This window comes from Microcaecilia unicolor, chromosome 7 (genome assembly GCF_901765095.1).
Source record: "Microcaecilia unicolor chromosome 7, aMicUni1.1, whole genome shotgun sequence".
Lineage (NCBI taxonomy): Eukaryota > Metazoa > Chordata > Amphibia > Gymnophiona > Siphonopidae > Microcaecilia > Microcaecilia unicolor.
This window is the reverse complement of record NC_044037.1, coordinates 128,122,614-128,138,096: the sequence shown is the minus strand read 5'-3', so window position 1 is coordinate 128,138,096 and position 15,483 is coordinate 128,122,614. Positions and strand designations below refer to the sequence as shown.

The 15,483-nt window shown below is 41.3% G+C and overlaps 1 protein-coding gene across 1 annotated transcript in view; it reads right to left on the bottom strand.

Moving 5' to 3' along the window:
- COL18A1 (collagen type XVIII alpha 1 chain) overlaps positions 1-15,483 on the bottom strand; it is a 782,170-nt gene that overhangs the window by 40,716 nt on the left and 725,971 nt on the right. Inside the window, exons 27-29 of the mRNA XM_030210084.1 lie at positions 8,934-8,969; positions 5,685-5,939; positions 736-933 (exon numbers count right to left, since the gene is read on the bottom strand). Of these exons, the coding sequence (XP_030065944.1) occupies positions 736-933; positions 5,685-5,939; positions 8,934-8,969 (489 nt within the window). The remainder of the gene's footprint in view (positions 1-735; positions 934-5,684; positions 5,940-8,933; positions 8,970-15,483) is intronic.

Genomic DNA, 15,483 nt, shown 5'->3' with positions numbered 1-15,483 from the left:
AGGAAACCAAAGGAGGAACAAATTTATCTAACAAAGTAGGACAGAAAGCCCCTGGTAAACCCCCATTACAAGAGAATGATTTAAAGACCTGCTTGAAAAGCCAAATTTATCATAGCAAACTGCGCCCTGTCCGCAGGTCAGGTTTTACTGAGATTTAATTGAATGTCTGTTTATTTTTGACTACAGCTGTAACAATGGAAGTGACAGAGAAGACCTCCAGAAAAAACTACCTGAGGAGCACCATGTCACAGGAGCACCTAAGTTGGCCTGCCCATCCTTCAAAATGACAATAAGCATGTTAGAAAACTGGATATTCAAAAGATAATCACCATATTTACAGATCAAAAGGCACAAAAAGAAACAGATTTGACTCCTTACAGTGTCCTGTCCAATCAGCATTGATCTCAGGGAGATCGACAGCATTAAATACTGATATGCTTCCAGGACTGGGGGGGGGGGGGGGGATCTTAACTTCTATGCCTAGGACTTATTCACTCCTAGCTATATCACGGGGGGAGAACCTTCCAAAATTAAATTCTTGAACAAAATAGGCCTGCTTTATATACCCCATATAAAAAACATTTCTATCCCTTCTTCTTTCTACTTTCTTAAGGTTTTTCTAATTGCTTGAGCTGATATATGATAAACACTGTACAACAGAACAATAAGCTATAAGAGATATACTAGAATACATGATAAATATACAAAGACAATAGTAAAGTACATGAAACGTACCCTGAGGTTCACAATGGGCACAGAATTTCTGTCTGCTCGACGAACAATACTATAAAGATCCTGTAGCCGGGATGATAGAAAAGCTCGGAAAGTGCCCTTCAGGCCAGCTCTTCTGGCCTGCTCAAAACATTGGAAGTCCACACCACGAATGGAGTGCATACTGCCATTAAGAGGGGTATTTAGAGCAATGAGGTGCAGCTGTAGGAGGAATCAGATATAACATAGTGAGAAAAGTTTTATGTTTATAATAGAGATAGGTAAAGGATACTTATCGGTACATCTTTGGAGACAGTATTTTAATTCACTTACAAAAATTAATTTTTGTGTAGCACGATTTTTACATGAATCAACAAAAGCCAGAAAATGTGGAGGATGGCCACCCAAAAACAATATGACCACCTCTTTTAGAACTCCAATTACATCACAAATAAAATCAAATTTTTACATCATCATCATGCTAATTATAGAAATTAATTTTTTTTCCAATTACGAATATAAACTACAGCTTTCAAGCCAAAGAATGGCTTAGCTTAGGGTTTCAGGTCTAAGAGAAGATGTAAATGACAGGCTGGTTGATGCTTTTTTTGGCAGCAAGGTAAAGGAAACTATATACATCGAGGATCACCGCTTCACACAACTGACAATATCCACTGCAATGAAGGAGCTTCCATCCATCTACCTAGTAGATTCTGTTATCATAAAACAAGATGCTTCTCAGTCATAATCTCACCCATGTCAACAAGAGAGACTGAGATCAACAAATCTTTTATAAAACCGCACTAGCGATTCCGGTGTGTCAAATGAGATGAAGCCTATTCAATTCCTATGGGGCTTCGTCACATTTGCCGTGCCAGAATTGGTAGCATAGCTTTGTAAAAGGAGCCCTTGATTTGTTATCATTTAAATTATTGTATTTTCCTAGGGTTTTGTTCTAGCGTTTTGGATTGTCATCTGCATCGAACCAATTTTATTGGGGAATAATGAAATATAAAATTTTATATCACAGTCAAAATAAATATTTTGACTCCTAATAGAGAAGTGTGACAGCCATCCAGGATTCAGTGAGAGGGAAGCCAACCCTCTTCATGGCAGGTTAGATCGAAAATTGATCCCTAGACTCATCAGGGAGGGATATAGGTTGCACTTTCTATGCCTTTCTCCAAATTATCCCTTGGGGACCTTTCCTTTCTATTTTGATAAGGATCATAATTTATGCCTGTTTTAAATTTTATAAATTGGCGGGGGGGGGGGGGGGGGGGGGGGGTTGGACTATTAAAGGGTAATTTTACAAATCATTTCCATGTATAAAGCATGCTTAAGAAGTGGAAAATGGGTCTTACTTAGCTGTATGGCCAAATACACACATATAAACATTTATGGTAACAAGATGACATGTACTTATACACATATCTCCAAATTCTATATAGGTTGCCCAAAGTTAGGTTTACAATTTTAGTGTGGATTGCAAATAAGCACATAAAGTAATTGGCTAAATTGGCTATTTCAATAATTGGCCATAACAAGTGCTAACTGGCACTAATTACTTGTTATGCATCTGCTCTGCACCCCTATTCTATAACCTGTACACCCAATTCATCTTGCATGCAACTCCAAAGGGAGTGTGGACAAGGGAGAGTTCATGGGCATTCTCAGAATTTAGGCGTGAAGTTATAGAATACTTCCATTTCTGCGCCTGACAGTAGTTAACTACTAACATGAAATGATCCCAGCAGAAATGCACTTTATAAATATTATCGTCACTATATCTCTTGAAATGCATATATACTTTTTTTTGTATGTTTTTTTGCACCATCAATCGATATGGCAATTAGAAAGCATGTTCCATTTCTTCAATACAATCTATGTCAATTCCTCATCAGTCTTGATAATTTTCTTCAATTTTCTGCATTTCTTTACTGTATTCAAAATTATGAAAGCTTAAGTCTTCACAATAATAATTTGCTTTTGGTGCTAACAATCCGGACCAGCTACCAAAATGGCCAAGTTTCGCATACTTTTTCAGGATAGTGGTCCGATTAGCATTCCTCCTCCAGCATAACATCACAGCAGCTTTGGCTGGTCATACATGCTTCATGGGCATTCCCAGGATTTAGATGCAGAGTTACAGAATTCTTCCATTTACGTACCTGATAGTAGTTAGGTGCATCTAATTAAATGGACAGTGCTTTTCTCTGCAGAGATAAAAATCCAATATCATCAAATGATGCCTGCAAAAATGTACTTAATATCTTATTGTTACTATTTCTCCTGAAATGTATATATACTCCTTGAGGGTAGTGGTACGATTAGCATTCCTCCAGCATAACATCACAGCAGCCAAGGCTAATCGGACCACTACCCTGAAGTAGTATATATATATTTCAGGAGGTATAGTGACAATAAGATTTATATTAAGTACATTTTTGCTGGGATCATTTGATGTTATTGGATTTTGATCCCTGCAGAGAAGAACATTGTCCATTTAATTAGATGCACCTAACTACTGTCAGGCGCAGAAATGGAAGTATTCTATAACTCCGTGATGAAATCCTGGGAATGCTCATGAAGCATCTATGACATGTTATGCTGGAGGAATGCTAATTGGACCACTACCCTGAAGAAGTATGCGAAACTTGGACATGTCGGCAACTGATCAGGATTGTTTGCAGCAAAAGCTAAGTATTATTGTGAAGAAACTTAAGTTTTCATGATTCTGAATACAGTAAAGAAATGTAGAAAATTGTTTGAAGAAAATTATCAGGACCGATGACGAATGGGCATAGATTGCACTGAAGAAATGGAACATGCATTCTGATTTGGAAATAAAAAGAGCAGATCAATGGTAGGTACACATAAACTTTATTTGTTGAGTAACAAACAGTGTATTGCCCGACACAGGCTGTGTTTCACCCAAAAGGGCTGAGTCAGGGGCTATACTGTGGGCTTCACGGGCAGAAAAACCAAACAAAATGGTGCGTAAGCTTTTCCTCAGTACAAGGTGCAATCAGAAGACGAGTGTCATCGGCACCAGTGTGAGAAAACGCGTTATTGAGGTGTGCGCTTGCGTGCTGTTGTTGCTCCATGAGACGGACTACTGACTTTATCATCATTATAGCGTTTATGCTGGTTCTCTCACACTGGTTTTTCTGCCAGTCATGCCACAGTATAGCCCCTGACGCAGCCTTTGTGGGTGAAACACGGCCTGTGTCGGGCAATACACTGTTTGTTACTCAATGAATAAAGTTTATGTGTACCTACCATTGATTTGCTCTTTTTATTTCCACATTGGAATTTGCGGATCGCCTGTCTTGTTGTTTTCTGGGACATGCATTCTGATTGCCATAGCGGAAAGCCCTACTATATGATATGAAATTGACGCTCCCTATAGTCTGCATTTATAGTAAGTGTGTGGGAATTTAGTAAGCATTGGAAATCATTTCACTGTAGCTGATGACCGATGTAAATCTTCACGCCATCTTAACAGTTGTTGACAAGCCTTGTTGAGGGAGTAATTGTAATACGTTTGTGCAATGTAAAAATTGATAATCGATCCTCTCTGAAATTTCAAACAGATTATAAAATTCTCAGGGCCCATAATAAGTACGCAGCCTATATGCATAAGTATATTGAATTAGACACACTTTTCTGTCACCTAAATGATTCAGAGGTTTCAAACAGCCATCTGCTCCCAACACAAACTTCTGTCACATCATAACTGATGAATTCCAAAAAGCGATGGAAGACTTTATTATCTAACCCTGGTCCGCATTACCACTAATAGGGAGAAGATCTGATACCTTAGAGGAAGCCTTCAAATAACATGTTAAAAGCCCTGCTAGGTATCATGCAAAGGGCGAAGAATAGTATATTTTACACTTATTGGAAGCTTAACAGGTGTATGAATTAAACAGAGTAGGTGCTATGGATGAAAATAATTTTGCCCAGGGAAAAATTTCACAACTTGATACAATCAATGGTACTAAGCCACGTAGATTACTGCGGGATGTAAAGAACAGATCTTAAAGAAACTTCAGACCGCTCAAAACATGGCAGCCAGGCTTATAGTTGGCAAAACGCGATTTGAAAGCGCAAGACCCCTACATGAAAAACTGCACTGGTTCCCAATCAAAGAACATATTGCTTTCAAAATCTACACCATGGTTCACAAAATTATCTACAGCGAAGCCCCGGGATACATGACAGACCTCATAGACCTACCAACCAGAAACACATCCGGATCAACACGAACATACCTAAATCTCCACTACCCAAGCTGCAAAGGACTTAAATACAATTCAACTTATGCATCCAGTTTTTCCCACTTGAGCACACAACTGTGGAATGCATTACCAAAAGGCGTGAAAACAACGTACAACCACCTAAACTTCTGGAAATCACTAAAAACTAACCTGTTTAAAAAGGCATACCCTACCGAACCAACTTAAATGCCTGAACTCTGCAACACAACGAAACCAAAGCACGTAATGGCATAACATAACTCTTCCGCTCTATGATTCCCTATGTGTCTGTTTCACATGAATCTTATTCTACCACAACATCACTTTGTATTTGTTCATACCGAAGTCGGCGAACGCCTCTCCGGTACTATGTAAGCCACATTGAACCTGCAAATAGGTGGGAAAATGTGGGATACAAATGTAACAAATAAATAAATATATATATTGATGGTCCAAAAAAACTTTACAGAAAAAAAAGTACACGTGCATTTCAGGAGATATAGTGACAATATTATTTATAAAGTGCATTTCTGCTGGGATCATTGTATGTTGGGTTGACATGTATTAATATCATTAACACGCATTAATAGTAAATAGTTCCCATTACAGTAAGTAATGTGTATTAATATATGCTAGCATGCTGTAATGCCTTTTAGTAAACCTAGCCCTAAATCTGAACAACATGCACAGGTAAAAGATCATTGTGCTCACCGCAGGCTGGAATTCTTGGTGAATGTGAATGGCAGAGGGGAGGTTCCCCTGTTTCCCAGGAGAATTTTCAGACCTTGAATGTGTCTGCTCAGGTTGAAACCGATAGTGGTCTTCCTGCCATGGTTGAGATGTGGAGTAACTGTTTGTATACTCTTGATGAGAGGCTTTAAAGCTCTCTTGTGCAGACTGGATATCGCTAGATGAGCTGCCAGGAAACTGAATAATTGGAGGCTGTTCCACTGCCACTTCATTACCCTTGTGATGCAAAATGAGAACAGATAATTTACTGGGAAGTCTTAAAAATTCAGTCGACAAAATAAAACAAAAATCATTTAGATTTTACTTTCATTCTGATTTATATCATTCCTAAGACAATAAGGCGTAAATTCAATATAGCTTTTTAAAAGTCAGGCACAAAAAAACAGTGCTAAGCTGTAACAGCAGAGTTGCATGGTAAATCTGTTGTAGAATACTAGCATAGGTCTGCAGTTACATGCCAAGCTTTAGGCAATTATGCCATGTCTATGGCTGGAATAAATGATGGCGCCTAAATGTGGCAGTTGGCCATGAAAATGCTACTATTCTATAAAGTGCATGCAAGAATAGTTGAAATGACCCTGACTCACCTCTCATGTTAATGCCTCCTTTGCATTTGTAAGAAGTTAGGCACACTGTTTACAGAATACAGATAAAGAATGCCAAGAGGAATTACGAAAATTTTTTTTCGGTATATTAAAAGCAGGAAGCCGGCAAGAGAATCAGTTGGGCCGCTGGACGACTGAGGGGTAAAAGGGGCGATCAAGGATGACAAAGACGTAGCAGAGAGATTGAATGAATTTCTTTGCTTCAGTCTTCACCGAGGAAGATTTGGGTGGGATACCGGTGTCGGAAATGGTATTTCAAGCGGACGAGTCAGAGAAACTTACTGAATTCACAGTAAACCTGGAGGACGTAATGGGGCAGTTCGGCAAACTGAAGAGTAGCAAATCTCCTGGATCGGATGGTATACATCCTAGAGTACTGATAGAACTGAAAAATGAGCTTGCGGAGCTTCTGTTAGTGATATGCAATTTATCCTTAAAATCAGGCATGGTACTGGAAGATTGGAGGGTGGTCAATGTAACGCTGATTTTTAAAAAAGGTTCCAGGGGAGATCCAGGAAATTATAGACCGGTGAGTCTGACGTCGGTGCCGGGGAAAATGGTAGAGGCTATTATTAAAAACAAAATTACAGAGCACATCCAAGGACATGGATTACTGAGACCAAGTCAGCACGGCTTTAGTGTGGGGAAATCTTGCCTGACCAATTTACTTCAATTCTTTGAAGGAGTAAACAAACATGTGGACAAAGGGGAGCCGGCTGATATTGTGTATCTGGATTTTCAAAAGGCGTTTGATAAGGTACCTCAAGAAAGGCTACAGAGAATATTGAAGGGTCATGGGATAGGAGGAAATGTCCTATTGTGGATTAAAAACTGGTTGAAGGATAGGAAACAGAGTGGGGTTACATGGGCAGTATTCACAATGGAGAAGGGTAGTTAGTGGGGTTCCTCATGGGTCAGTGCTAGGACTGCTACTTTTTAATATATTTATAAATGATTTAGAGATGGGAGTAACCAGCGAGGTAATTAAATTTGCTGATGACACAAAGTTATTCAAAGTTGTTAACTAGCGAGAGGATTGTGAAAAATTACAGAAGGACCTTACGAGACTGGGAGACTGGGCGGCTAAATGGCAGATGGCGTTTAATGTGAACAAGTGCAAGGTGATGCATGTGGGAAAAAAGAACCCAAATTATAGCTACGTCATGCAAGGTTCTACGTTAGGAGTTACGGAGCAAGAAAGGGATCTGGGTGTCGTGGTTGATAATACACTGAAACCTTCTGCTCAGTGTGCTGCTGTGGCTAGGAAAGCGAATAGAATGTTGGGTATTATTAGGAAAGGTATGGAGAACAGATGTGAGGATGTTATAATGCTGTTGTATCGCTCCATGGTGCGACCGCACCTTGAGTATTGTGTTCAATTCTGGTCGCCGCATCTCAAGAAAGATATAGTAGAACTGGAAAAGGTGCAGCGAAGAGCGACAAAAATGATAGCGTGGATGGGATGACTTCCCTATGAGGAAAGACTAAGGAGGCTAGAGCTTTTCAGCTTGGAGAAGAGATGGCTGAGGGGAGACATGATAGAGGTATATAAAATAATGAGTGGAGTGGAACAGGTGGATGTGAAGCGTCTGTTCATGCTTTCTAAAAATAATAGGACTAGGGGGTATGCGATGCAACTATAGTGTAGTAAATTTAAAACAAATAGGAGAAAATGCTTCTTCACCCAACGCATAATTAAACTCTGGAATTCGTTGCCGGAGAACATAGTGAAGGCGGTTAGCTTGGCAGAGATTAAAAAGGGGTTGGATGTTTTTCTAAAGGACAAGTCCATAGACCGCTACTAAACGGACTTGGGAAAAATCCACAATTTCCGGAATAACTTGTATAAAATGTTTGTACGTTTGGGTAGCTTGCCAGGTGCTCCTGACCTGGAGCCCTTGACCTGGATTGGCTGCTGTCGGGGACAGGATGCTGGGCTCGATGGACCTTTGGTCTTTTCCCAGTATGGCATTACTTATGTACTTATTTGTGCAACATTAAATTAGTGCCAATTAGTGCCAGTATTTATTATCATTTTAGTGCCAATTAGTTAATTATGTTATACATGTAACTGGCCCAATTCTAGAACTGAACACCCAATTACATGCCTAACTTTGAGCACCATTTATAGAATTTCGAGGAAACAGTGTAACAATTTTGAAAGTTCAACCTACAAATAGGAATCTAAGAATGAAATCACCATGCAAGTAGAGAAGCATGTAAAACATAGTATGCACAGCTGAAGAGTGGATGTGCATCAAAATCCTAGGCAGGCATTAAATATTCAGACAAATTATGAACAGACCATGAAGAGTCAAGAAATACAGCATTATCATGGCTTTCTGCAAACATCACTGATTACATGCTGAACAGTGGGCTTGGATGGTGTTTTAAAGGGCTTATCCAAACCAGGTACATACCTTTAGCTCTATAAAAGAATTTAACTACAGTATATTGGAACAAAAGTAAAAGAGATCTAGGAATAAGACTTAAGAGGACGAAAGAGTGCTAAGAAACAGGCCAACTGATCTTTAATCTGAAATTACAATAGATTTAATTTAGAAGTAGAGATAAACGTAACTCAAAGAAAATAATTTTTTCTTACCAGCCCCTCCCCAGAAACTGGAATATATTCTCCAAGCTGAAATGAAGCAAAGAATGTTATGAGAAGAAAACAAAATATTGCAATAGCTCAAGTTCACTCCTAAGACAAAGTAAAGTTGCCTACCTGTAACAGGTGTTCTCTGTAGAAATGGAAAGGAAGAGGGATGGATTGATATACCAACCTTTCTGTGGTTACAATCAAAGTGGTTTACATATAATATAGGTACTTATTTTGTCCCTGGGGCAAAATAAGACAGTAGTTCAGTCATTCTAGAGCTTTCTGAAAAGGCCTATACAGCACATATGTGGGAGTTTCCCACCTGTTGTGGCATTTTCAACCATATTCTGGTAACGTAACTGGGAACAAGTAGACTGCTAGTATATAAAGGAGTGGTGTACTCCTGAAAAGTGAAGATGCATACCTGTCATGGGAGATTTCTGTAGGCAGCAGGATAAATGAGACATGCAAGTGGGTGATACTGACTGTGCCAACACAAAACCGCTTTCTCAGACCTAGAAGGGTTTTCTGAACATGTGCGGACCCTCCTGTGCAACTGCAGCCTCACTTAATTCCCTCAATCAATTACAGAGCTTAGAAGTAAACTTTCAAGGTATGATCTGATCCAGGGGCGTAGCTACGGGTGGGCCTGGGTGGGCCCAGGCCCACCCAATCTCAGCTTGGGCCCACCCAGTTTTCCCTGCTCCTCCAATCAGTGCACAGCCAGCCTTTAGCACTGCAGTGGACAGGAAAGAGCAGCTCTTCTCTCCTTCCAGCATCGCAGCACCAACCACCAGGTATCGGCCCCCCCAGCCTTCCAATCCCCCGATCCGCCGATAGTGTCAGCGAGAAAGCACTACACACGCTGCTTTAGACCTGCCTGAGAAGCCTTTCTTTCTCCTTCAACTTCTTGTTCCTGTGTAGGTGGAAAGTTGTAGGAGAGAGAAGGGCTTCCAGGCAGGGACAGATCTAAAGCAGTGTTTGTACTGCTTTAATTAACCACCATATATTAACTGTTATTCTAAAAGGGGTCGCTGATGTGAAAGAGCTGCCGCTGTGTAAAGGTCAGGTAAACAAACAGCCGCTGTGCTGTTTCGAGGGTCTGAGCCGCCTGTTTAAGAGCAGCTGGGTAAAAGAATAGTTTTGCACTGTGCAGTTGAAATCGGTAACCGGAGCAAAAACAAAACTCAAGCCTGTGGCTCTCCAAACCCTTCAGAAAAATACATACAAGCAATTAGCACCCTCTTGATCTGTAAAGCTAAACATTAGGTTGGTGCATTCAGTTAATCTTACTCTTTCGTAATGGGCTTGGGTCCTAGGTAGGTGCAGAGTTTGTTTCAACGGATCCACTGGTCTGAATGGCTGCTTGTTAGTCCTTTTTGTTTTCCTCTAATACAGCATAATTGTATGTGAACTGTAAAATTTGCTTATATTTAGCATTTATTTCCCTTTGTGAGGAAGTTCACAGTGGTTCGCTGCTTAATTGCCCTTTTCCATGGATGGATTCCACTGTTCCACAGTGCAGCAAGTGCCTGGAATCACCCAAAATGTCTTTCCCCACCCGCAGAGGAGGACTTTATATTTCTTTACAGAGATATAATACTTAATTTTCAGTCCTAATAAGAGCTGGGAGTCAGACAGGGGCAGATGGTGGATGGAAGGGGCAGAGATAGAGGGCAGATGTGCATGGAAGGGGCAGGGAGAGAGGGCAGACATTGGATGGAGGGGACAGCAGAGAGGGCAGACACTGGATGGCAGAGAAAGAACGAAGACAGATGCTGGATGGAAGGAATGATAAAATACAAATATTAAGTTGGAGGTCAGCATCCATGACACCAACCTAATGAAAGTCATTTGATGTACATTTTGGAATGCTGTGGACATATCACCTCCAATTAAGTGCCAAAAGATATTAAAAGGGGTCTAAAGGCATAACCATGCTCCAGGAAACCCAACTAAGTAACAAAGAGCATGCAAAATTGAAAAGATAGTGGGCATAAGTAGTAGGGGTGTTGTCAGGGACTAAAAAAAAAACTGAGGCTGGCTATATTATTTCAGAGAGGAATAGATTCTCTAAAAGACAACTGTTGATCTCAAGGGACACCATGGTTCACGGGATGTTAGAGGAAAAGCTATTGCTTATTTGTAACATGCTCCCAATGATTATGATCAGAGGTTTTAAGGTATTTTACAGTATACAGAAAAACTTCGATCCTATGGGTGGCCAAGCAAGATTGGATATAATAAAAGCAGAGGCTGACCTAAACCGGGGTTCTCGGTTTTGACCGAAACCAAATCAGCAGCTGAAATTTGCAGTTCAGTTTCATCCGAAAATGAAACAACCACCATCCTTGTCACAGTCCCTGTGCCCTTCCACCACCTAAACCCCCCCCCCCCCCAGGCCTACTTTTAAATGTGCAAGTGGTCTAGTGGCACCCCCCCCTCAGGCCGCACGGGCCTATGTTTTAAATCTCCTGGTGGTCTAGTGGTCTCTTACAGGTAAGAGTGATTTCCAGTTGCTCTTCCCCCATTGGTTCCTCAGCCAAAATGGATGCCAGGACTCCTCACAGCAACCTTGTGAAACTGCCGTAGGAGGTCCCGGTAGCCATTTTGGGATTGGAACAAGCATAAGCAGGAACGACTGGAGATTGCTCCTGGTTGTGCTGGTTCTAATTCCAAAATGGCCAGTGGGACCTCCCGTGGCAGCCTTGTGAGACTGGAAAGACAGATTAGGAGAGAAAGAACAGTATGAGAAGCATTCTACAAAGGAGTCCAGGACTCAGCTGTTGCCCACACAAGCAGCATTAAAACATGTTCCTTCATCAGAGGATGCAAATGTCTATGGGGCAATTCTTTAACAGGGTTCCTCCATTTAGGCACCCAATGATGTGCAGGGAGTGCCTATTCTGAAACTGCATGTGGGCACCCAAATTCTGTTATAGAATATTAGCATAAACCCACACTGGCATGCCTAAATTTAAGCATGACCATTTATGCCTGGTCAATGGCAGGCATAAATGGGCATACCTAAATACATCCTGCAATGTGTGTTAACTTCTTTTATAAGTTGTGTGTGTATTTTAGAGACATGTCCATGCCCCTCACATGCTCTGCTCATGTGTACGCCCTCTTGCCATTATGCAGCTTGGCACTTACATGATGTCTTATAAAATAACACATATCCGCACTGGCCCACTTACAGAATTGCCTTTTATGTTTATTATAAATACCAGTTATATAGACTTAGTAACAATAGTGGGAAACTATGTGGCTACATGATAGGCAGGGCATTGCAGAGTAGCATGCTTAAATGCTCAACAGATCAGCTGGTACATGAGGATACAGACATGTAACAATTTCTGGGAGTACTATAAGAGGAAGAATGAGTGAATTATTTACAAAAACTGGGTCTCCCAAGAAATGATTGAGTGTGCCTTTCCTAAGGTAAACAATAGTTTTTGTAAAAATATTTGTCAGCCATCTGTGCTAAAAGGACTTAAGGAGATTACTATCCCTGTGTTTACCAAAATTATTAAGATGTGCTTAGAAGTAGGAATAGTACCAGATTTTAAAAAAAAAAGCTGATGCGAGACCATTGTTGAAGAATAAGAATGTTAACTTGACCTCTGTGGAGAATTATAGACTTATCTCCTCCTTGCCAGTTATGGTGACGTTAATGGAGAGACCAGTGTATGAGCAATTAGTGTATTTTTTGGATTTACATAACATTCTGGATCCTAAACAGTTTGGTTTTTGTTCATTTCATGATACATTGACAACAACAAAGTCTCAGTTTGATGTGATATGTACAGGTTTTAGGAATAATCAATGCTTTCTATTGGTTATTTTGGATGTTTCAGCTGCATTCAATACCATTAAATCATGCTATTTTGATAAACAGATTGCAAGCTACTGGAATACGTGGTACAATACTGAAATGGTTTGAATCTTTTTCAGGACATAGAGATTTTTGTGTTATTCAGGGTAAGGATGTGTCTGAGTATAGGTCATTAGTAACAGGTGTCCCACAAGGATCCTATCTTTCTGCTGTTTTAAATATTTTTTTTAATACCTCTTTGCCGGTTGCTTAATTGTTTTGGTGTACAATTCAGACTATATGCAGACGATATACAATTTGTGATTCCATTGGAAAAAAAGTGTCGGAGACACATTGGCCAGATTAAAGTTAATAATGCAATCTATTAACTGTTGGATGTCTGCAAATAGTCTGAAATTAAATATTAACTAGCCTCAGATTCTGTTATTAACAATCCAACAGTATGGTAATGAATCAATTCCTATTGTTTGAAAAGTGACAGATCTAGGTGAGATGTTTGATGATGGTTTGACAATGAAAATACATGTACTTAAGATTATTAGAGATGTCTATTTTAAATTACGACTGGTAAGAAGATTGAAGAATTTATTGAAACCACAAAATTTTAGAATGGTTATACAGAGTTTAATTATCCCATGCATTGACTATGCAAATGTACTGTTACTGGGGGCTTCACAGGACTCAGATTAAAGCTATGCAAACAACACAGAACTCAGTGGCCAAGGTTTTGACTGGTATTACTAGGTTTGAGCATATTACGCCACTATTCAAAAGATTGTACTGGCTAGCTATTAAGTATAGGGTCCAATTTAAAGTTGCTTGTTTGATTTTTAAGATTGTAACATGACAAGTATCAGAGATATTAGCAACGAGGCTCCATATATATCAGCCAAATCGAGAATTGATATCAGTAACTCAGAAATTACTGGATATCCCATCTCATCATGTCATATGCTATGATAAGTATAGCAGTAAGATTTTTTATATTGCTGGTCCAGCTTATTGGAATAAGTTACCATTGCGAATAAGGATTATTATGGATTTCAAGGAATTCAAAAAAGAGCTTAAAACATTGTTATTTATGCAGGCATACAGGTTGGGTGATCGATGATGATTTAACATCTGTTTCCATATCATCAAGCAGATCAATCCATAGACTGGTGGGTTGTGTCCATCTACCAGCAGGTGGAGATAGAGAGCAATCTTTGCCTCTCTATATGTGGTCATGTGCTACCAGGAAATCCTCAGTATTCTCTCTATCTAGCATGTGTGTGGTCACACGCAGCAGCTCTGGCTTGGTCTCCACGCCTATTTACTTAGACTTTGTTGAGTACCTGGGGTTGAGGGCTCTTCGTGAGCAAGTGCAAACCTGGTGGTGCAAGGTCCCTCCTTTTCTCCCCCCTCCCGCTGGCTCCGTTAAAAAAAAAAAAACATAACAATCTTGAAGCAGAAAAGATCTTACTTGCAGCTGCTCACTGGGACACAATTCGTTGCAGCTCGGAGCAAGAAGCAGGTAATTTTACCTTTTCCTAGCGGGCAGGGGGTTCCCCGAACGTTTCCCTCGTAGATCATGGCGTCGAATGGTAAGGGCGCGAAAAAGCGCTCCCCGGACCGCGATTGCGCGGCTAGTGGGGAGGCGCGGGGATTGAAAGCAGAAAAGCCTTTTTTGGGCGCCCTTCCGGACTTTGCTGATTTAGCCGGTTTTTCCTCCGCTGGGGCGTCGGCGGCCTTTCCCGCCTTAGTCGCCCATCCCTCGATGTCCGCCCTTCCGATGTCGGCCGCCTATGCAGCTCGGACGGCCTCTGGTATGGCCGCCTTTGAGTTGGGCGGCGGTAAGAAGATGGCGAAGTTTAAGCGCCATACTTCCCACGCGGCTCCTTCGCGGAGTGATGCGCCAGACGCCATTTTGGATGCACAGCGCGACTCTCCCCCGCTTTATGGAGTGGAGGTTAGGAGTTCCTCTAGAGCTGTGGCTCATGTTGCAGAGGTGCACAAACAGGCCGGACTGGCCCAGATGCCCTTGGTATGCGGATCTGATCCGGATTCCAGTGGAGCGGGGCCTCTTACATCAGGGTCCCGTGGTGATGGAGGATCCCTCCCCCTTTGGTCTTACGACCTGGCTCTTGAGCGGAAGCGGCTGAAGAAGAAGGGCTTCTCAGACTTGGGCGTCGGCTCATACCTTCTCACGGCATTATCGCTTGGACGTGGCAGCATGGGCCGAGGCCCAGTTTGGAGCTTCAGTGTTGTGTTCTGAGATTTCCATGTCCTGCCCTGGGTGAGTACTGCTTGGGTACATCCCACCAGTCTATGGATTGATCTGCTTCATGATATGGAAGGTAAAATTATGTATCATACCTGATAATTTTCTTTCCATTAATCATAGCAGATCAATCCATAGTCCCTCCCAGATATCTGTACTATTTGTTCTAGTTCAGTTATATTTCAGGTTCAAGTTTAGACTTCAGTTCCTGTCCAGGAGGACTTCGAGTTCAAGTTCTTCCACTTGGATTTCCCTGGAGTTGGGACGACTTTGTGTTACAGTGAGCTGCTGCTTCTTTCCCCCCGTTTCGACGGTGGTTGGATTCATAACTAAATTATGCCAGTGCTCCCTCTCGCTTTGGCGGTGACGGGTTAAGCCAGCTCCTCCCGCGGTTGCGGTAGCAGGACATGCCAATTACCCCCGCGTTGGTAGGTGTGGGTGCCCCCCCCCCCCGC